This window comes from Oncorhynchus kisutch, linkage group LG27 (genome assembly GCF_002021735.2).
Source record: "Oncorhynchus kisutch isolate 150728-3 linkage group LG27, Okis_V2, whole genome shotgun sequence".
Lineage (NCBI taxonomy): Eukaryota > Metazoa > Chordata > Actinopteri > Salmoniformes > Salmonidae > Oncorhynchus > Oncorhynchus kisutch.
In genome coordinates, this window is record NC_034200.2 from 6,487,526 (window position 1) to 6,511,677 (window position 24,152).

At 42.9% G+C, this 24,152-nt stretch overlaps 1 protein-coding gene across 2 annotated transcripts; it reads left to right on the forward strand.

Moving 5' to 3' along the window:
* The first annotated feature begins 14,446 nt into the window (after positions 1–14,446).
* LOC109872335 (zinc finger protein 112) lies at positions 14,447–20,448 on the forward strand. Of its 2 annotated transcripts, none has more exons than XM_020463536.2 (4): positions 14,447–14,941; positions 16,889–17,635; positions 17,895–18,662; positions 18,968–20,448. In XM_020463536.2, exons 1-4 carry the CDS (start codon positions 14,671–14,673, stop codon positions 19,906–19,908), a joined length of 2,727 nt encoding a protein of 908 aa, XP_020319125.1. In that variant the 5' UTR covers positions 14,447–14,670; the 3' UTR covers positions 19,909–20,448. The 2 variants fall into 2 exon arrangements, with proteins under 2 accessions (XP_020319125.1, XP_020319124.1); XM_020463535.2 differs by having other exon boundaries at positions 14,468–14,941; positions 18,965–20,448.
* Positions 20,449–24,152: the final 3,704 nt, after the last annotated feature.

The following is a 24,152-nucleotide window of genomic DNA, read 5'->3' on the forward strand; positions in this document are numbered from 1 at the left end:
CTGCGCACAGCACAAGACACCTAGACACCTCCCCTATGGCAAACTCCACCCATCTCTCCGTGGACTTTGTCACAGACCTTCACCCATCGGAGGGGCACACCACCATCCTGGTCGTTGTGGACTGGTTTTCCAAAGCCTGTCATTTGATTCCTCTGCCTGGTCTCCCTATGGCCCTGCAGACCGCGGAGGCTCTCTTCTCTCACGTCTTCCGGCACTATGGGATCCAGGAGGACATCGTGTCGGAATGTGGTCCTCAGTTCACCACCTGTGTCTGGAAGGCTTTCATGGAACGACTGGGGGTCACGGTCCCCATTCAAATGGGCAGATGGAAAGGATAAATCAGGAACTGGGTAGGTACCTTCGTAGTTACTGTTAGGACCGGCCAGGGGAGTGGGCTGCATTGCTGCCTTGGGCAAAATACGCACAAAACCCCCTCTGTCACTCCTCCACTAACCTCACACAATCATTGTGTGAGGTTGTGTTCTAGGCTATCAGCTGACCCTGGCACAATGGCACCAGAGTCAGATTGAGGCTCCTGCGGTGGACGATTGGTTCCAGTACGTCGAGGTGGTAGGGAACAGCGCACACCAGTCTCCAGCATGTCATCCACCGGCAAAAGGCGCAGGCCAATCATCACAGCAGTGTGGCCCGGTCTTTCACCCCGGTGACAGGGTCTGGCTTTCTACAAAGGACCTGCCCCTTTGTCTGCACTGCAGGAAGCTGAGCCAGCAGTTTGTGGGGCCGTTCAAAGTCCTGAGGAGAGTCAATGAGGTGAAGTACAGATTACAGCTCCCCGTCAATTACCGTATCTCACTCTTCGTTTCATGTATCTCTCCTCAGGCCGGTGGCAGCTGGTCCCTTGGCTAGTGCTAGACCCCACGACGCACCTCCGCCTCCCTTGGACGTCGAGGGGGCCCCGGCGTACTCCGTCCGCAGCCTGTTGGACTCACTTCTTCATGGTGAGCTTTGTCATCATCATCCCATTCGTCATCCCCTCGTCATCATTACACACACCTGGTTCCAATCCGCACTCTATCACTGTATATATACTCCTTCTGTCATTTGTCTTTGTCAGTCATTGTAAATGTTACTTGTTTTCCTGAAAGGAATCTCTCCTACTATTTCCTGAGTACTTTATATTTTGCACTTTGGGTTTGCCCTGTGCCTTTTGATTATGAAGATATATTTTGAGCACAACAGTGTTTGGGTTTTTTCCCACTTTGTTCTATGGTACTTAAATCAATTCAGTAGTTCTAAACCTGCGACTGCCTCCTGTCTACACCAGTGAAATATGGCTAGGTGCAAGGGGAAGACACTTTTCCGTTGTTCGCTGTAACTAATAGCAATTAAAGTTGTGTTGTATTGAAAAGCTCTTACGTCTTGGAAAAGCATCATAGCTTTCTCTATTTCTGGCATATGACAACCCCTCCAGAATTGACAACCCCTCCATTACAGTTTAATTTATTATTTTAAAGGACCCAACAGTAAAGGACAACTTTAAATTTGGGTTAGTTCTTGTTCCCTCAGCAAAACCACACTAGAGTGACTGTGACCATGTGCTAATTTTTGAATGAAGTGTTACACTGCCCTCTGGTGTGTAGCAATTAACACAATTATTTAGTTTCAGATCCAAAACAAAAGTCAGGACTCTGGTCAAATGTAGTGCACTAAATAGGGAATATAGGGTGCCATTTGGATAGTACCTGAGCATCGATGCAATCTGAAAAACTGTTGAATACTGCAACAAGAGAAATTAGGAAAGTCAGTGTCTATGACTATGTCAGGGTCATTCCCTTGAACTATAGACGACCACATTTGACGGTCTCTTTTCATCCATTACAAACTCAGAGCTCAAGGGGTTCTCCTGCTTTTCTGTGTTCCTCTGTTGACATCCATTCTGACCGAATCCAGTATGTTCTTCCTCCTTCTCCATCTTTATTACAAACTCCAGAACACTGGTCTCCTGCTCTCCACGGTTCCCAGACTGGTGCAGCTTACTGAGCTTCTCTGGATCTTCTGCCAGCTGCTCCTCTAGGAGGGTTAGTGGGGCATGATTCTCCTCTTCTTCCAAGTGCTGATTATTCTCAATGGGGAGATTCTGGATGGCATTATCACTGTATCTGGTGTTTCCTGCAAAGACATCACTCAGTTATAATTGCAAAGCCCCAAAAAAAGATATACAGTTGAAGTCGGAAGTTTACATACACCTTAGCCAAATACATTTCAACTCAGTTTTTCACAATTTCCGACATTTAATCTGAGTACAAATTCCCTGTCTTTGGTCAGTTAGGATCACCTCTTTATTTAAAAAATGTGAAATGTCAGAATAATATTAGAGAGAATGATTAATTTCAGCTTTTATTTCTTTCATCACATTCCCAGTGGGTCAGACGTTTACATACACTCAATTAGCATTTGGTAGCATTGCCTATAAATTGTTTAACTTGAGTCAAACTTTAGGTAGCCTTCCACAAGCTTCCCACAATAAGTTGGGGGAATTTTGGCCCATTCCTCCTGACAGAACTGGTGTAACTGAGTCAGGTTTCTAGGCCTCCTTGCTCGCACACGCTTTTTCAGTTCTGCCCATACATTTTCTATAGGATTGAGGTCAGGGCTTTGTGATGGCCACTCCAATACCTTGACTTTGTTGTCCTTAAGCCATTCTTCCACAACTTTGGAAGTATGCTTGGGGTCATTGTCCATTTGGAAGACCCATTTGCGACCAAGCTTTAACTTCCTGACTGATGTCTTGAGATGTTGCTTCAATATATCCACATAATTTTCCTACCTCATGAAGCCATCTATTTTGTGAAGTGCACCAGTCCCGCCTACAGCAAAGCACCCCCACAACATAATGCTGCCACCCCCATGCTTCACTGTTGGGATGGTGTTCTTCGGCTTGCAAGCCTCCCTCTTTTTCCTCCAAAAATAACAATGGTCATTAAGTGCAAACAGTTCTATTTTTGTTTCATCAGACCAGAGGACATTTCTCCAAAAAGTTAAATCTTTGTCCCCATGTGCAAACCGTAGTCTGGCTTTTTTATGGCGGTCTTGGAGCAGTGGCTTCTTCCTTGCTGGGGCGGCCTTTCAGGTTATGTCGATATAGGACTCGTTTTACTGTGGACATAGATACTTGTGTATCCGTTTCCTCCAGCATCTTCTCAAGGTCCTTTGCTGTCCTTTGCCAAAGTACGTTCTCTAGGAGACAGAACGCGTCTCCTTCCTGAGCGGTAAGATGGCTGTGTGGCTCCATAAGGTTCCTACTTGCGCACTATTGTTTGTACAGATGAACGTGGTATCTTCAGGCGTTTGGAAATTGCTCCCAAGGATGACCCAGACTTGTGGAGGTCTACAATTTTTTTCTGAGGTCTTGGCTGATTTATTTCGATTTTCCCATAATGTCAAGCAAAGAAGCACTGAGTTTGAAGGTAGGCCTCAAATACATCCACAGGTACACCTCCAATTGACTCAAATTATGTCAATTAGCCTATCAGAAGCTTCTAAAGCCATTACATAATCCAAGCTGACCCACTGGATTTGTGATACAGTGACATAAACAATTGTTGGAAAAATGAATTGTGTCATGCACAAAGTAGATGTCCTAACCGACTTGACAAAACTATAGGTTGTTAACAATAAATGTGTGGAGTGGTTGAAAAACGAGTTTTAATGACTCCAACCTAAGTGTATGTAAACTTCCGACTTCAGCTGTACATGTACTTACGTCAAGAATTTGATGCCCTCCTTATATGGACCAAAAAATGATATAATTGCAAAATGTTATCAAATTAAAAGTTCAAAACCATGGTCAGTATAACAAGGTTTGGAAACCAAGTAACCAAGTAAGTATGCATTCCAAATGGCACCCTATTCCCGACAGAGTGCACTAAGTTTGACCAAAGCCCTATGGGCCCTGTTTAAAAGTAGTGCACTATATAGGGAATAGGGTGCCATTTGGGACAGAGACCCTGTTTTGAACAGAAGTAGGCCTGTCTAATGACCCAATAAATTCAGTTACCCCATCCACTTGGTCCTCCATGTTGCGCCCTGCTCCGTGGTCCTTCATCCGGTCTCTCTACCTTCATGAAAGGTGTCCCTTGCAGCTCCTAGTGGAGCAAAGGGCCTCAACAGAGATGCACCGTTGAGGCCCTTTGCTCCCCTAGGATCCAAAAAGAATAAGTTTGGTACAATCTCTGATTCAACTACACAAGAATCATGGGACACAGAAACCTTGACATCTACCAAAGCCGACCCAAGTGGAATGTCCTTCACACCAAATGCATCCTCATCTCCTCATTGACTGGGTCTCCAGTCTGAAGCACAGCTGTCCATTTACTTATCTGAAACAGCAAATGATTACAGACATCAAGAAAACTGCTCGAGGGCTCCTGCAGGACTCTCAGATATAGGGTTTATAAAAATGTTAGCAGGTAGACTAAACTGAATTGACTCAACTCATTTGGCAGAACAAAATCTATACTGAACAAAAATGTGAAGTGTTGGTCCCATGTTTCATGAGCTGAAATAAAAGATCCCAGAAATGTTCCAAATGCACAAACATATTATTTCTCTCATATTTTGTGCACAAATTTGTTTACATCCCTGTTAGTGAGCGTTTCTCTTTTGCCAAGATAATCGATCCAATCTACCTGACAGGTGTGGCATATCAAGAAGCTGATTAAACAGCATGATCATTAATCAAATATATTTATGAAGCCCTTTTTATCAAATCAAATAGTTTTTGTCACATACACATGGTTAGCAGATGTTAATGCAAGTGATGCAAAGTGCTTGTGCTTCTAGTTCCAACAGTGGAGTAATATCTAACAAGTAATCTAACAATTCCCCAACAACTACCTAATACACACAAATCTAAAGGGGTGAATGAGAATATGTACGTATATGGATGAGTGATGGCCGAGCGGCATAGGCAAGGCGCAATCGAGGGTATAAAATACAGTATGTACATGTGATATGAGTAATGTAAGATATGTAAACATGATTAAAGTGGCATTATTTAGAGTGCATTGTATAAAGTGACTAGCTATCCATTTATTAAAGTGGCCAGTGATTGGGTCTCAATGTAAGCAGCAGCCTCTCTGAGTTAGGGATTTCTGTTTCGCAGTCTGATGGCCTTGATATAGAAGCTGTTTTTCAGTCTCTCGGTCCCAGCTTTGATGCACCTGTACTGACCTCGCCTTCTGGATGGTAGCGATGTGAACAGGCAGTGGCTCGGGTGGTTGATGTCCTTGATGATCTTCTTGGCCTTTCTGTGACATCGGGTGCTGTATGTGTCATGGAGGGCAGGTAGTTTGCCCCCAGTGATGAGTTGTGTAGACAGCAAAACCCTCCGGAGAGCCTTGCAGTTGAGGGCGGTGCAGTTGCTGTACCAGGCTGTGATACAGTCCGACAGGAAGCTCTGACTTTGCATCTGTAAAAGTTTGTCAGGGTTTTAGGTGACAAGCCAAATGTCTTCAGACTCCCGAGTTTGAAGAGGTGCTGTTGCGCCTTCTTCACCACACTGTTTGTGTGAGTGGACCATTTCAGTTTGTCTGTGATGTCTATGCTGAGGAACATAAAACGTTCCACCTTCTCCACTGCTGTCCCTTCGATGTGGATAGGGGGGTGCTCCCTCATCTGTTACCTGAAGTCCACAATCATCTCCTTTGTTTTGTTGATGTTGAGTGAGAGGTTGTTTTCCTGACACCACACTCCGAGTGCCCTCGCCTCCTCCCTGTAGACTGTCTCGTCGTTGTTGATCATCAAGCTCACTACTGTTGTGTCGTCTGCAAACTTGATGATGGAGTTGGAGGCGTGCATGATGGAGGGGGCTGAGCATACACCCCTTGTGGGGCCCCAGTGTTGAGGGTCAGTGAAGTGGAGATGTTGTTTCTTACCTTCACCACCTGGGGGCGGCCCATCAGAAAGTCCAGGACCCAATTGCACAGGGAGGGGTTGAGACCCAGGGCCGCCAGCTTGATGATGAGCTTGGAGGGTACTATGGTATTGAATGCTGAGCTGTAGTCAATGCACAGCATTCTTACATAATATTCCTTTTGTCCAGATGGGATAGGGCAGTGTGCAGTCGTCTGTGGACCTGTTGGGGAGGTATGCAAACTGAAGTGGGTCTAGGGTGGCCGGTAAGGTGAAGGTGATATGATCCTTGACTGGTCTCTCAAAGCACTTCAGAACAGAAGTGAGTGCTACGGGGCGGTAGTCATTTAGTTAATTTATCTTTGCCTTCCTGGGTACAGGAACAATTGAAACCATCTTGAAGCATGTGGAGACAAAAGACTGGGACTGGGATCAGCAGATATCACAAAGTGCTGTACAGAAACCCAGCCTAAAACCCCAAACAGCAAGCACTGCAGATGTAGAAGCCAGGTGGCTAGGAAAAACTCCCTAGAAAGACAGGAACCTAGGAAGATAACTAGAGAGGAACCGGACTCTGAGTGGTGGCCAGTCCTCTTCTGGCTGTGCCGGGTGGAGATTATAAGAGTACACGGCCAGTAAGACCAGATGTTCAAATGTTCATAGATGACCAGCAGGGTCAAATAATAATCACAGTGGTTGTAGAGGGTGCAACAGGTCAGTACTTCAGGAGTAAATGTCAGTTGGCTTTTCATAGCCGAGCATTCAGAGGTTGAGACAGCAAGTGCGTTAGAGAGAGAGTGAGTCGAAAACAGCAGGTCCGGGACAAGGTAGCACATCCGGTGAACAGACTGACCCTAGCCCCCGGCACATAGACTATTGCAGCATAGATACTGGAGGCTGAGACGGGGGGGGGTCCGGCCCCCGTCCGACGAAAACCCTGGACATTACACAGGTGTACCTTGTGCTGGGGACAATAAAAGGCCACTAAAATATGCAGTTATAAATAGCTCTCTGAGGTATGCAATGACTGACATGACGATGAAAACTGATGATGCACTACCCAATTTCGAAATTGCATCTTGTGCATTCCACTATTACAACTTTCAAGAGTAAGTTTGAAAGTCGGACTGAGTTTCCAAAATATAATTGTGTTCGTTGTTTTTTTTCAGTTTGGGAACCACTGGCCTAATAAATCGCCAGCTTTCCAGACAAGATGTAGTGGGGGGGAAACACAACATCTCATCGCATGACGTTTACTTCGATATGATAGTTATTAGATCAATATTTGCACATAAAAGCCTTTCCACCGACATTTGTTGCAGAATTCCTTTTACCTACACAAAAAGATCACACATTGTCTAGCGTATTTTGTTGTCAACATTTGGAAAGTTTACCAGGCCTGCTATGATATTTTTGATCTGATAATTAGGCAACTTTACTCGAGCTCGACAACACCACCAAGATTTGTTCACAATCTAGTCCGGTTGTGGCCAAAACTACACCTTGTTTGAAATGTATCAATAAATTGTACATTGTTTAAAGCACACTTTACAAGTCTCAGTAACAAATGACAGCTCCAATCATCCCCCTATAGTGAAAGAGAGGCTTGCAGAATCATGAGTATTTAGAGTTGAGTTCATCGTTCGCCGGTAGGGGGGTCTTGTGGTTTCCAGTAGTTACCACAGCCACAAAGTCAAAATTGGCTATATCATAAAAATGAATGACAACAAAAATATGCGTTCAGATCTTAATTTAAGGTTAGGGTTAAGGTTAAGGTTTTAAAATCACATTTGAAAAAGATAAATTGTAGAAATGGGCAGGGCTTATTACTTTGTGGGTGTGGTAACTAGTGACAACCGAGTCATGCGTGCCACTTATCGTGAAGGGTCCAATAGATGACACAGCCACAAAGTTGTTTTAAAATCCAAATTGGTAGATACAGTCTTCTCCCATTGCTGCAACTCCAGTACGGACTCGGGAGAGGCGAAGGTTCGAGAGCCGTGCATCCTCCGAAACACAACCCTGCCAAGCCGCACTGCTTCTTGACACAATACACGCCTAACCCAAAAGACAGCCGGAGGAAACACCGTACACCTGGCGACCTTGTCAGTGTGCATGCACCCGGCCCACCACAGGAGTCGCTAGAGCGCGATGGCACAAGGACATCCCGGCCGGCCAAACCCTCCCCTAATCCGGACAACGCTGGGCCAATTGCGTCTCCTCATGGGTCTTCCGGTCGCGGCCGGCTGCGACACAGCCTGGTATTGAACCAGGATCTGTAGTAACGCAGCCTTAGACCGCTGCGCCACTCGGGGGGCCCACAACAACAAAGTTAACATCAAAATTAATGGTGGAGAAATTGCATTTTGGAGGGAGGTCATGTGTGTTCGCGAGGCAGAGGTCATGAGTTCGAGTCTCGGTGTGAGCTGATCGAGGGAAGAACTCGTTAAGCAAGCAACGTGTTGTGCTTGACATGAACTTCCTGAACTTATCCCTATAAGCTTTAGCTAAGTGGGCTAACACAGAGCAGGTAGATACAGACAAAAATCCATGTCATGATAAATTGCCTGAATTGAAGTTATAACGATAAATAAGATATGTTTATAATGTTTTTTTATTATCCTTTAAAACTGCTACTGCTAGTTCGATGGTTGTAGCCATTAACAATTAGCATATTTATTTTATTTTAAACTTCACATTTCTCTAGTACAGGCTACTTATCGTAATAAACCATACCAGCAAAATGCCTGCAATAAGTGTATACAGTGGGGAGAACAAGTATTTGATAACCTGCAAAATCGGCAGTGTTTCCTACTTATAAAGCATGTAGAGGTCTGTCATTTTTATCATAGGTACACTTCAACTGCGAGAGACGGAATCTAAAACAAAAATCCAGAAAATCACATTGTATGATTTTTAAGTAATTAATTTGCATTTTATTGCATAACATAAGTATTTGATCACCTACCAACCAGTAAGAATTCCGGCTCTCACAGACCTGTTAGTTTTTCTTTAAGAAGCCCTCCTGTTCTCCACTCATTACCACTCATGCACCTGTTTGAACTTGTTACCTGTATAAAAGACACCTGTCCACACACTCAATTAAACAGACTCCAACCTCTCCACAATGGCCAAGACCAGAGAGCTGTGTAAAGACATCAGGGATAAAATAGTAGACCTGCACAAGGCTGGGATGGGCTACAGGACAATAGGCAAGCAGCTTGGTAATTATTAGAAAATGGAAGAAGTTCAAGATGACGGTCAATCACCCTTGGTCTGGGGCTCCATGCAAGATCTCACCTCGTGGGGCATCAATGATCGTGAGGAAGGTGAGGCCAGAACTACATGGCGGGACCTGGTCAATGACCTGAAGAGAGCTGGGACCACAGTCTCAAAGAAAACCATTAGTAACACACTACGCCGTCATGGATTAAAATCCTGCAGCGCACGCAAGGTCCCCCTGCTCAAGCCAGCGCATGTCCAGGCCCGTCTGAAGTTTGCCAATGACCATCCGGATGATCCAGAGGGGGAATAGGAGCAGGTCATGTGGTCTGATGAGACAAAAAATGAGCTTTTTGGTCTAAACTCCACTCGACGTGTTTGGAGGAAGAAGGATGAGTACAACCCCAAGAACACCATCCCAACCGTGAAGCATGGAGGTGGAAACATCATTCTTTGGGGATGCTTTTCTGCAAAGTGGACAGGACGACTGCACCGTATTGAGGGGAGGATGGATGGGGCCATGTATCGCAAGATCTTGGCCAACAACCTCCTTCCCTCAGTAAGAGCATTGAAGATGGGTCGTGGCTGTGTCTCCCACATGACAACGACCCAAAACACACAGCCAGGGCAACTAAGTAGTGGCTCCGTAAGAAGCATCTCAAGGTCCTGGAGTGGCCTAGCCAGTCTCCAGACCTGAACCCAATAGAAAATCTTTGGAGGGAGCTGAAAGTCCGTATTGCCCAGCGACAGCCCTGAAACCTGTAGGATCTGGAGAAGGTCTGTATGGAGGAGTGGGCCAAAATCCCTGCTGCAGTGTGTGCAAACCTGGTCAAGAACTACAGGAAACGTATGATCTCCGTAATTGCAAACAAAGGTTTCTGTACCAAATATTAAGTTCTGCTTTTCTGATGTATCAAATACTTCTGTCATGCAATACAATGCAAATTAATTACATAAAAATCATACACTGTGATTTTCTGGATTTTTGTTTTAGATTCCGTCTCTCACAGTTGAAGTGTACCTATGATAAAAATAACAGACCTCTACATGCTTTGTAAGTAGGAAAACCTGCAAAATCGGCAGTGTATCAAATGCTTGTTCTCACCACTGTATAATAACTCCTAAAGTATTGGGACAGTGACACATTATCTGTTGTTCTGCCTCTGTACTCCAGCAGATGCATAAATATCATCCCCCACAAAAATGCTAACCTCCCCTGTTATTGTAATGGTGAGAAGTTAGCATTTCGTTGGGGTATGATATTTGTGAGTCTAACTTTCTCACTCATCATTATTCACAATTAATTCAGGCCTATCTGTAATCATGGTAGCATCCACATTTATGTAGAAGTGTTAAGAATCATTGTCCCATATATGTATTAGAGATACGAAACAGCAAAATACAAATCCTTGTTTAATTGACATGTTCTACTCTGATTTAGCAACAACAACAAAAAAGAACAAAAAGAATATGCACATCCAACTAATCAGGTAAAGGAAAGAAGAACGTATCAATGGAATGTTTGCAACTCTAGTATACTCCAATAGTGATTGAATCAGACGCACAACAAGGACAACGATTCGATCTGAGTTGTATCTTCGTCAGGTCATCTCTACTCAGGCTCTACTCTGATTTAGCCACTGTCTCCTGTATTCCTGACCCTGAGTTGGCTCTAGAAAATGTATCCTCCATATTTATTCCTCTGGCAGATAAACACAATCCTTTTAAACAATTCAAAGATCGATCGAAACCTTTGGTTTTCTTCAGAATTATCTGAGCTCATTCAAAAGGAGAAATCAGGTCTGGTCTGGGCCAAAGCAGGGGAAAACAGACACTGTAGTGGACTGGCAATCTTCCAGAAAATTGAGAAACAGATGTACTATATCGATTCAGAAAGCTAAATAAAGCAACTTTTTATTTTTTACTCCGCTGGTGTCAGAAATGCAGTAAAAAAAAATTGGTACGCATTGATGCGTACAAATTCCTCTTCTTCCCTGCCTAAGCAAGTTCTGTCAGACTCTGGCATCATAACTGAGAATAATGGGATGTGATGCTTTTAATCATAATTTTTATCTCGGCAGGCTTTTATGATGGTGCCGAAGGGGACTGCTGCCGTTTTACAGGCTCCGACTGTTCTATTTTGTGTGTTTTTTCACATTGTTTGTAAATAATGTTGCTGCTACCATAGGGAACTTGTCGGTGAGTGGGTAACCTGCCTCTACCATCTACTATTGGCCAACGGGCAATCACTGGAGAATAAACTTGATGATATCTGTTCGGGACTATCTTACCAAAGGGACATTCAAAACTGTAATACTTTTATGTTTCACGAGTCGTGGCTGAACGACAATACGGATAATATACAGTTGGCTGGGTTTTGCGTGCATCGGCAGGACAGAACAGCTTTGTCTGGTAAGATGAGAGGTGGGGGTGTGTGTCTATTTGTCAATAAGAGCTGTTGCGTGATGTCTAATATTAAGGAAGTCTTGAGGTATTGCTTGCCTGTGGTAGAGTACCTCATGATAAACTGTAGACCACACTATCTACCAAGAGAGTTTCATAGATATAGCCGTCTACTTACCACCAAAAACCGATGCTGGCACTAAGACCGCACTCAACAAGTTGTATAAGTCCATAAGCAAACAAAAAAATGCTCATCCAGAAGCGGCACTCCTAATGGACCTTTAAAGCAGGCAAACTTAAATCCAATGTACCTAATCTGTACCAGCATGTCACATGTGCAACCAAAAAAATATATATATAATCTCTAGACCACCCTCACTCCACACAGAGAGACACATACAAAGCTCTCCCTCGAACTCCATTTGGCAAATCTGACCATAATTATATCCTCCTGATTCCTGCTCACAAGCAAAGACTAAAGCAGGAAGTACTACTAACTCGCTCATTACAAAAGTGGTCAGATGACGCAGATGCCACGCAACAGGACTGTTTTGCTAGCACAGATTGGAATATCTTTCGGGATTCATCAAATGGCATTGAGGATTATACCACCTCAGTCACCGGCTTCATCAATAAGTGTATCAACGACGTCCCCCCCACAGTGTATATATCCCAACCAGAAGCCATGGATTACAGGCAACATCCGCACCGAGCTAAAGGCTAGAGCTGCCGCTTTCAAGGAGCGGGACACTAATCCTTTAAACAGGTCAACATTCACAAGGCCATGGGGCCAGACGGATTACCAGGACGTGTACTCAGAGCATGCACGGACCAACTGGCAAGTGTCTTCACTGACATTTTCAACCTCTCCCTCACTGAGTCTGTAATACCTACATGTTTCAAGTAGACCACCATAGTCCCTGTGCCGAAGAAAGCGAAGGTAACCTGTCTAAATTACTTTCACCCCGTAGCACTCACATCAGTAGCCATGAAGTGCTTTGAAAGGCTGATCATCAACACCATCCTCCCGGAAACCCTAGACCCACTCCAATTTGCATACCGCCCCAACAGATCCACAGATGACGCAATCGCACTCCACACTCTTTCCCACCTGGACAAAAAATGTACACCTATGTAAGAATGATGTTCATTGACTACAGCTCAGGGCCTCAACACCATAGTGCCCACAAAGCTCATCACTAAGCTAAGGACCCTGGGACTAAAACACCTCCCTCTGCAACTGGATCCTGGACTTACTGACAGGCCGCCCCCCAGGTGATAAGGGTAGGCAGCAAAACATCTGCCACGCTGATCCTCAACACGGAGGCCACTCAGAGGTGCGTGCTTAGCCCCCTCCTGTACTCCCTGTTCACCCACGACTACGTGGCCAAGCACGACTCCAACACCATCATCATTAATTTTGCTGACAACACAACAGTGTTAGGCCTGATCACCGACAATGATGAGACAGTCTATGGGAAGGAGGTCAGAGACCTGGCAGTGTGTTGTCCTGGCACCAACCGCTCCATCAACGTGAGCAAGACAAATACTATTTCTAAACTCTTTCCCAGTTAAAATGTCCTTGATTAATTCTCAGCTACGATCTTATCTTTGAAATGTATATCAGTTGGGGTTTGAGTGTGCAAAGCTGTCATCAAGGTAAAGGGTGACTACTTGAAGAATATAAAATATATTTGGATTTGTTTAACAGCTTGTTGGTTACTACATGATTCCATGTGTGCTATTTCATACTTTTGATGTCTTCACATATCTTTCATCTCTCGGTTTCCACATTTTCCTTCAATTCGCAAGAGGCTGAATGTATCTTACATTAGAAATCATCAGTGTAGGCCATCGCTCCAATGCTGTCTGGTCCACGAGTATGACATTGTTGCAGCCCGTAGCATTGAAGGCAAGGGAAGCCAGTGAGCATCTGGCCTCCCTTGACAACAAAAAAAAAATATTTTTTAAATCCAATGAGCTAAATTGATTGAGCTCAACCGTGAACCAAAAAAAAAGTGTCAAGGGAAGCCAGCTTGGATTTGGCGTCACTCCTATCAAATCCAATTGAGAGCATACGTCACTGACAGAAAAACTAGAATTGTTACATCTAGTTGTAACTAACGTTGCCCATGAATGGAAGTTAGGCTAGCGAGCAAGCATTTTAGTCAGGTAGCCTAGGACAACAAAAAATAATAGTGTGTACTGCACTGTATGACAGAGTGATAAGACCATTTCATCAACATGAAAGAGAGGAGGGCATTGACGTTTCTCTACAAGGGTGAGTCAACATGTTTTTCTACTTGCACAAACACGCATCCACACACACACACAAACACAGAAGTCAGAACCATGGACAGCCACATCATATTTAGCTTACATTGATTGGACTAATTGGACTAAATTGTTTTTGGTATCTTTAAGCAAAAGGCGATTTGATGAAGTTGAAATGGTGCTGGATTAGTGGAGGCAGCCCCTGTTTTCTTTGTGACTTGCTGTAACTCTCTGTGGTTCGAAATCAGTAGATGTTTAGTGGTCCGAAAATGTCAGAAACATTAACTTGCTTGACCAAGCTGTAGATAGGTCATGTAACTGTTACTGGACATGCAATGTGCTTTGTGAACTTCACTGGACAGAGGTTGCTATCCGGTTTTGTGATAAAACAAAAGGTGTGGTTGAATTTCTTCTGCCACTGTCTTCAGGCCTTTTTCTGGTTTTACCCACTCACTGCTACTGCTGGCCATCTGGATAAATTAGTTGATGAGTTAAGAAGCTGAGAATAAAAATGTGCTTCATCTATAGAAATAGGTATTGCCTCTCGCTAAATAGTAGAAAGCAGACTATTCAGTCAACGTTCCTATAGGTCCTAGACTATGGCGACAATCTATAGAGGAACCAGACTAATTAAAAGAATTGTATGTATTGTAGGTAGACCATGACTGACCTCACACTCCAGTACAGTAGATGGCGGTGTATGCGATCCGCAAACCCAATCTCAAAGAAGAAGAAGAAACTAGCAGCGACACAGAACTACACGGGAAACATTGTAGCTAGCATTTTTAAACCTAATGATTAGCCCACTAGTAGCATATTAACGTTACTTTGTAACAAAGTTCCAATCTTTTGCAGGAGCACGACAGAGCTGCGTTAAGATTAATTAAACATTTGAAAATGTTGAGCAGTGTTTCTCTACGGGCGCAGATCGCTTCCATCATAGAGGTACTTTCTAAAGCTGCGGTTGCAGAAATTAGCAAAGTAGTCGACGATGGTATAGTTGTGTTACGTGTGGAAATGTGTCAACGGGAAAATGAAATCAACGTCCTGAAAAATAATGTACAACAACTTGACAGCGAGCTTCGAAGAGCTCGAACTCGTGGGATTCAGGCTCGAAGACGCATTCATCATGGTCGATCAGTCGCTGCTGAGAATCTTGGGAGAGGAGGTGGGTACGACGACGGACGTACTGTTAGCAGCAACTCTACTATCAATCAATAGTCAGCAATACGTAACTGTGCACGTAACATTGGTCAGCTAGCAATAGCACGATTTCAGGTAAACAATGTAGGTTTATTTAATCTGCCAACTCACGTTCACATTGAACCAAAATCTGGATTTACAGAATATGTTGATTATCCTTTAACCCAGGACGCAGCCATTCAACTTGCCATTCACCCGTTTTTCAAGATTAGTAATGTAAAAATACGAACGGTACTTAATAACGAATGTAGTTTAATGTCGTTACAGACGGTATGTACTTCTAAAAAACCTCAAAATAAAAAGTTACATGCACCGAAAAAAATCGTCTTTAAAGAATAAGTATTGTTTTTGACCAAGTGCGCATGCACCTCCTGCAATATGTGTAATGGAATTAATATACACTAAATCAAGCCTATCTTTATGTACAATCACTGTAAAAGCGTGCACTATTGTCTACTTACAATACATATTATTGCATTCCGTGTAGCGCCGGTGAAACCGATTGATATGATCATACACTGTTGTAAGGGGATAAAGCAGAGATCTCTATATAATTACGAGATGCGCATATCTCTGCCCTAACAATGAGAGTCGTTTTCCCAAAGGCGGGAAGGCAAGGGACGGGTTTAGGTCAACAAAAAAGCTTAGGTCAAAATAACACATTGGGTTTATTTTGGGGTGAGTGAAACTTCTTGTTTCGCTGCTGCCTCTCTGGATAAAATCAATTACCTCTTCCTGCAGATGAGCGATAGGGCGGAAACCTAGAGGTTAAGAGCTCTAGATAAGAGTGTCTGCTAAAATGTAAGTTATTCTGGCTTGGACAAGGCTAGTGATGGTGTGATTGTGAAATCATGTCATTATTACACACGTTACACCCTTCTTTGACACAACCCCTCAGAAACTAGGGTTGGACTGATATATGATTAAATTGAATGTTTTGACATTGACAATATATTGTAAAGTGCAAGAGCCTTACATTTACAAATCCAAACTGCAGTTTTACCAATTATGCAGTATCAATATGGTGCAAATCAATTTTTTTATACATGTGCCGAATACAACAGGTTTGTAACGTGAAATACTTACTTACAAGCCCTTAACCAACAATGCAGTTTTCAGAAAATATTTACTAAATAAACAACAACAAAAAGTAACACAATAAAATAACAATAACGAGGCTATATACAGGGGGTACCAGTACTGAGTCGATGTGTGGGGGTACAGGTTAGTTGAGGTAATTGAGGTAAAGTTAATATTATGTCTGGTAGGCTCGCGTCACTGGACAGGTCGCAGCTGGGTTTCCCTTTGTAGTCTGTAAAAGTTTGCAAGCCATGCATCAGCATCAGAGTCGGTGTAGAAGGATTCAATCTTTGTCCTTTAATGATACTTTGCCTGTTTCATGGTTCGTCGGAGGGCATAGTGGGATTTCTTATAAGCATTCGGGTTAGTGTCCCGAACCTTGAAAGTGGCAGCTCTTGCCTTTACCTCGGTGCGGATGTTGCCTGTAATCCATGATTTCTGGTTGGAATATGTACGTACCGTACGGTCACTGTGGGGACGGTCAACGATGCATTTATTGATGAAGCCGGTGACTGAGGTGGTATACTACTCAATGCCATCGGACGAATCCCAGAACATATTCCAGTCTGTGCTAGCAAAACATTTTTCCGACGTAACATTATTTAATGAGAATGCGACTAATATCGTAAACAAATAAGCAAAAAACATGTACAGTATGGAATTATCTAGTCATTAACTGCACTAAAATGACTATAATCGCAATATTTGGAGTAGCATATCATAGAAGAGGTCTCCCATTGCCCAACCCTAACAGACACAGCTCCATTTGGATTATTATTAAAACAAACCATGAAGGATTTTGATGACATGCAATACTTCTTCATTTCCACAGGGCCAGGTAAAAGCGGTACTACTTGTGTAGGGAGGACCTCGCTTGAGAAACTGCAGTCTGGGGAAGGTGGTAATGAAAGGGATGAAGAAGACATTCGACGTGCAGATGAGACTCGGGTGAAGACTGAGCCAGGAGTGGAGCTGGAACAAGCAAAGCAAAGTACAGGGAGAAAGGACAAAGGTCGTCTGGATGCTGAACTGTCAATGTATGACAGAGACAGCCAGCAGTGGATGTCCAGTTCACAAGCAGACAATGATATGGAGATGAGCCATTCAGAATATTTGAATAGTTCAGGGCAAAACTCCCAGTGTCTCCCTGATCACTCTTCTGTACCTCCTGGAAATTCCGGAAAGGCGGAAGCGTCATGCAGCAGTGTTTCGTTTCCAGGTAAACCATATTTTGATGTAAGAGAGGATATGATTTCACAGCTCAGACAGCCACAACATTATCGGCAGTCAGACATACTCAAGAGAACAAGTGACGGCACAGTACAGTCAAACCCAGACCCTAGAAGTGTATTGGGCTTTGGCTCAAATTATAATACTGCAAGGAGAGCGAGGACCAAGAGATTTTGCCAGGTTAAGAAACACTTCATTTGCACACTGTGTGGAAAGAGTTTTGAACGTTACGGCCATCTTGAAAGACATCTGCGAATTCATACGGGTGAGAAACCATACAGCTGTGACCTATGTGGAAGATGTTTCAACCAGAAGAGTAGCCTCAAAGGGCATCTGAAGACTCACAGAGGTAAGAGATTAGAATCACTATGTAAACAGTACATTGGTTATAGATCACAGGCAATTCCATGGCTGCGTACCAAATGACACCCTATTCCCTGTATCGTGTAGAGCCCATAGGGCTCTGGTCAAAAGTAGTGTATTATATAGGTAATTGGGTACAATTTGGAACACTCACAAGATAATAACACCAATATATTGGTTATTATAGGACATAAGCAATTCCCTGCCTCATTATTTTATTAATCAAATGTAATATTTCCACACAGTGTCGATAGACGGAGAAGCTAACAACGAGGAGATGCCTCCCCTGGATAGAAGTCAGTCTGAGGAAGAGCAATGCAACAAAAATAATGAAGTGGTCCAAACTCCTGAGATACCTGTGAAGTCGGAGCCAGAGGAGCAGAAGGATGCATCCCAGACACTGAATCATAAAGGAGAAGAACAGACTGCAGGAAACGCAGAAGAACTGGCTGCTAACTTGTCGTTGTGTGAGAGAGGGAGCCAGTCGTGGATGTCCGGTTCACAAGCAGACCATGATATTGAGACAAGCAATTCAGAATATTTCAGCAGTTCTGGTCACAAGTCACAGTGTCTCCCTGACCACTCAGCTTTAAATCATGTCCCAGGAAGGGTGGAAGCATCATGCAGCAGTGCTTCATTTCCAGGAAAACCATATGTTGATGTCAGAGAAGATATGATTTTGCAGCTCAGACAGCAAAATTATGGACATTCAGACACACTCTTGATAGCAAGTGACGGCACAGTACAGTCAGACTCACAGGGCATGGAAGGGGTTACACTGAACCATAGCCCTATCTTCTCTAGTTTTCCAAGGAAAGTGAGGACCATCCAAGGAGTCACCAAGGACAAGAAGTGCTTCATCTGTTCATTCTGTGGGAAGGTCTTTGAGCGGGTTGGTCATCTGGAAAGGCACCAGCGAATTCATACGGGTGAGAAACCGTACAGATGTGAAATATGCGGAAGGTGTTTCAACCAGAAGAGCAGCCTCAAAGGACATCTGAAGACTCACAGAGGTAAGAGACAAAAATCATGTTGATGTTTTTCATACATGAAAAATGTAAATATTTTAATTGTTCTAAGGTTCCATCCTAAATTGCACCCTATTCCCTTTATAGTGTACTACTTTTGACCTTGGCCCATAGGGCTCTGATCAAAGTAGTGCACTACATACAGAATAAGGTGTCATTTGGGACAGATACTAAATGTTTTCCTGGTCTCTTTCAGTGGTTTAGGATGAAGTTTAACAGCTAATGTTAGATTGCTATTTTGATGTTATAATCAATGCTAAAATATTTGGTACTCTTGTTTTGTCAAGCAGATGGTGTTGAAATGCTAACGGAACAACCTCAACTTGATAAGAAGCCTGATGTCCATCCTAGACCCTCAGAGAACCCAGAGGAACAGAGGGCTCAGGCCTCACTTGCTGATGAACAGCCTAGCTCTGGGGACAGTGAAGATGAGGAGGGGGGAAGGGGGCAGGGGTTAGTAGTGAAAGCGGAGCGAGAGAAGGAGTTTAAAGCCCAGACAATCAATCTGTCTGGACATCAACACCAACAAAGCACAGAGCGACCAGGTTATCAGGATGACCCAGAGTATGTCATGGATGAGAGGGAGAGTCAGCTGTGTAGATCTTTTACAGCAGAGCGGCACAATGATAACGAGTCTGGATCTGTACATCCAGGTTGCTCCTTCGATGGTATAAAGCAGCAGAAGTCCCACCCAGATTCGCCCAGTGTCCAATACAATCACCGTCTCTTTGATGGAATGCACCACCACCACGGGTTCTATTCGTCAGCTTCTAGAGAGGTGGAACTTGAACACTTGTCTTTTCAGGATGAGAAAAACAAGTTGGAAATGATTGAGCAAGAGCAGTATGCAGGAATGGCTCTACATGCAAGGAACCGAGAGGATGGCAATGGGACAATACTACCCAGGTTTCAGGACCGGGTACCACTACCTGTGGTGAAGGAAACGGCAATGAGAGAGTACATCACAGAACCAAACAGTAAAGAAGGCATTTTATTTGCCCTTGGTATAGACGGTTTTGACAGCACAGAGGGCAGCAGTGCCACCACAGACAACACAAGAAATAGATGTTTCATATGCTCCATTTGTGGAAAGAGTTTTGATCGCCATAGTCATTTTGAAAGACACCAGCGCACTCATACTGGTGAGAAACCCTACTGCTGTGAGATATGTGGTAAGAGTTTCACTCAGAAGAGCAGCCTGAAAGCTCATCAGAGACTTCATACAGGGTAGTTAACCAAAGGCCAGATGGTCTTAATCCAAATTCAATCAATACTAGTGTTGTAAGATGAGAATTGGACATATGGCTGCTATTGGTAATAACTCGGTGTTGCAACAATTTGGAAGTCCAACTATATTGTGTTGATAAGACTTAATGTTTGTTTTATATGGTTGTTTCCACTACACTTGATTAAATGGAATATTTGAGTAGTGCTTAGTTTGTCATCAGGTATCTCCAATAATGTGTAAAAAAGGTTAAAGAAAAACTTTGAATAATGATTTTTTTTTCTCTTTCTACATCAAACATATGGATAATTTATCCAATGAATAGGGTTACGTGACCTTGATGGTAAGTTTCTCTACTACTCAATGAATGAGTTGTTCAAATTGAGTTTTCTTTACTCAAGCTACCAAAAACAGGAAAATCAGCCTAGTTTGAGTAAAATGTGGTTATTTTTCTGTTGTATATATTTTTTCATGTAAATTGTGAATGTCTCAATCTTGTGGGTTCACTGTTTTACTTGTCAGTAAAAATAAAATGTTTTAAGAGGATTCCTATTTTTTGCCATTCCAACTTTGGTGTTCACTTTTCTAGTATTTTCAGTAACAAAAACTTGATGCGGAAGTAGTTTATTTTGCAGACAGATTTCAATTTTGGTTGATGGGTCCATGGTTGATGTAGCTAGCTTTTAGAATAAAAATTCACATTCATAGACTTAACTTTGACTCGTTTTTTTTTGTTTGTTTCTTATCGACTCTCAAAATGTCTACCTGTATCACCCTTCATACACAACTAACCTCGCTTGTGGAGGTTTTAGCCAAAGCAGTGGTGGCAGAAATGGTCAAACTTATCGATTACAACTGTATTACATTTTGAAATATCTCGGAACCAAAATGAAATGCTGAGGAGAAAATTGCTACTTGATGGAAAATGAGCTGAAGATTGCGACGATTCCATGACAAACTAGTGAGTACCTTACCAAATCTTGTGCGCACAACGTTAAGAGCGCCAAAGCGCACAGGTAGCTAGGCCTATTGCTCTTTGTAGATAAGGCTATTCTAAATAATACCAAAGTATGTGTTCATGTGTGTTAAAGGAAAACACTGGAGTTAACATATGAGATGTATATATATATATATATATATCTCTATACTGAACAAAAATGCAACATGCAACAATTTCAAAGATTTTACTGAGTTACAGTTCATTTAAGGAAATCAGTCAATTGAAATAAATAAATGAGGCCCTAATCTATGGATTTCACATGAATATGGGAATACAGATGCATCGGTTGGTCACAGATACGTCAAAACAAAAAAAAGGTTTTGGCTTGGATCAGAAAACCAGTCGGTATCTGGTGTGACCACCCTTTGCCTCATGCACGCGACACATCTTTGCATAGAGTTGATCAGGCTGTTGATTGTGAAATGTTGTCCCACTCTTCAATGGCTGTGTGAAGTTGCTGGATATTGGCAGGAACTGGAATACGCTGTCGTACACGTAAATCCAGAGCATCCCAAACTTGCTTAATGGGTGACATGTCATTAGGAGCAGAAACATTGCTTGGGGGGGTTCTACTAATATATACAGTTGAAGTTTACATACACCTTAGCCAAATACATTTAAACTCAGTTTTTCACAATTCCTGACATTTAATCCTAGTAAAAAGTTCCTGTCTTAAATCAGTTAGGATCACCACTTTATTTTAAGAATGTGAAATGTCAGAATAATAGTAGAGTGATTTATTTCAGCTTTTATTTCTTTCCATCACATGGGTCAGAAGTTTACATAATGAATTAGTATTTGGTAGCATTGCCTTAAAATGGTTTAACTTGGGTCAAACGTTTCGGGTAGCCTTCCACAAGCTTCCCACAATAAATTGGGTGAATTTTGGCCCATTCCTCCTGACAGAGCTGGTGTAAATGAGTCAGGTTTCGAGACCTCCTTGCTCGAACACGCTTTTTCAGTTCTGCCCACAAATCTTCTATAGGCTTGAGGTCAGAGGGCTTTGATGACCACTCCAATACCTTGACTTCGTTGTCGTTAAGACATTTTGCCACAACTTTGGAAGTATGCTTAGGGTCATTGTCCATTTGGAAGACCCATTTGCGACCAAGCTTTAACTTCCTGACTGATGTCTTGATGTTGCTTCAATATATCCACATAATTTTCCTACCTCATAATGCCATCTATTTTGTGAAGTGCACCAGTCCCTCCTGCAGCAAAGCACCTCCACAACATGATGCTGCCACCCCCGTGCTTCACTGTTGGGATGGTATTCTTCGGCTTGCAAGCCTCCCCCTTTTTCCTCCAAACATAATGATGGTCATTATGGCCAAACAGTTCTATTTTTGTTTCATCCGACCAGAGGACATTTCTCCAAAAAGTTAAATCTTTGTCCCCATGTGCAGTTGCAAACCATAGTCTAGCTTCTTCCTTGCTGAGCGGCCTTTCAGGTTATGTCGATACAGGACTCATTTTACTGTGGATATACAGTGGGGCAAAAAAGTATTTAGTCAGCCACCAATTGTGCAAGTTCTCCCACTTAAAAAGATGAGAGGCCTGTAATTTTCATCATACTGTAGGTACACTTCAACTGTTGACAGACAAAATGAGAAAAAAATCCAGAAAATCACATTGTAGGATTTGTAATGAATTTATTTGCACATTATGATGGAAAATAAGTATTTGGTCAATAACAAAAGTTTCTCAATACTTTGTTATATACCCTTTGTTAGCAATGACAGAGTCTCTTCACAAGGTTTTCACACACGGTTGCTGGTATTTTGGCCCATTCCTCCATGCAGATCTCCTCTAGAGCAGTGATGTTTTGGGGCTGTTGCTGGGCAACACGGACTTTCAACTCCCTCCAAAGATTTTCTATGGGGTTGAGATCTGGAGACTGGCTAGGCCACTCCAGGACCTTGAAATACTTCTTACGAAGCCACTCCTTCGTTGCCCGGGCGGTGTGTTTGGGATCATTGTCATGCTGAAAGACCCAGCCACGTTTCATCTTCAATGCCCTTGCTGATGGTAGGCTTTGTTACTTTGGTCCCAGCTCTCTGCAGGTCATTCACTAGGTCCCCACGTGTGGTTCTGGGATTTTTGGTCACTGTTCTTGTGATCATTTTGACCCCACGGGGTGAGATCTTGCGTGGAGCCCCAGATCGAGGGAGATTATCAGTGGTCTTGTATGTTCCATTTCCTAATAATTGCTCCCACAGTTGATTTCTTCAAACCAAGCTGCTTACCTATTGCAGATTCAGTCTTCCCGGCCTGGTGCAGGTCTACAATTTTGTTTCTGGTGTCCTTTGACAGCTCTTTGGTCTTGGCCATAGTGGAGTTGAGTGTGACTGTTTGAGGTTGTGGACAGGTGTCTTTTATACTGATAACAAGTTCAAACAGGTGCCATTAATATAGGTAACGAGTGGAGGACAGAGGAGCCTCAAAGAAGAAGTTACAGGTCTGTGAGAGCCAGAAATCTTGCTTGTTTGTAGGTGACCAAATACTTATTTTCCACCATAATTTGCAAATAAATTCATAAAAAATAAAATTCTAATTTTGTCTGTCACAGTTGAAGTGTACCTATGATGAAAATTACAGGCCTCATCTTTTTAAGTGGAAGAACTTGCACAATTGGTGGCAGACTTTTTTTGCCCCACTGTAGATACTTTCGTACCTGTTTCCTCCAGCATTTTCACAAGGTCCTTTGCTGCTGTTCTGGGATTGATTTGCACTTTTCGCACCAAAGTACGTTAGTCTCTATGAGACTGAACACGTTTCCTTCCTGAGCGGTACGACGGCTGTGTGTTCCCATGGTGTTTATACTTGCGTACTATCGTTTGTACAGATGAACGTGGTACCTTCATATGCATTTGGAAAAAACTCCCAAGGATGAACCAGACTTTTGCAGGTCTAAAAATAATAAATTCTTGGCAAATTTCTTTTGATTTTCCCATGATGTCAAGCAAAGAGGCGCTAAGTTAGAAGGTAGGCCTTGAAACACATCCACAGACACACCTCCAATTGACTCAAATGATGTCAATTAGCCTATCAGAAACTTCAAAAGCCATGACATAATTTTCTGGAATTTTCCAAGCTGTTTAAAGGCACAGTCAACTTAGTGTGTGTAAACTTCTGACCAACTGAAATTTGAATACAGTGAAGTAATCTGTAAACAATTGTTGGAAAAATTACTTGTGTCATGCCAAAACTATAGTTTGTTAACAAGGAATTTAACAAGGAGTGGTTGAAA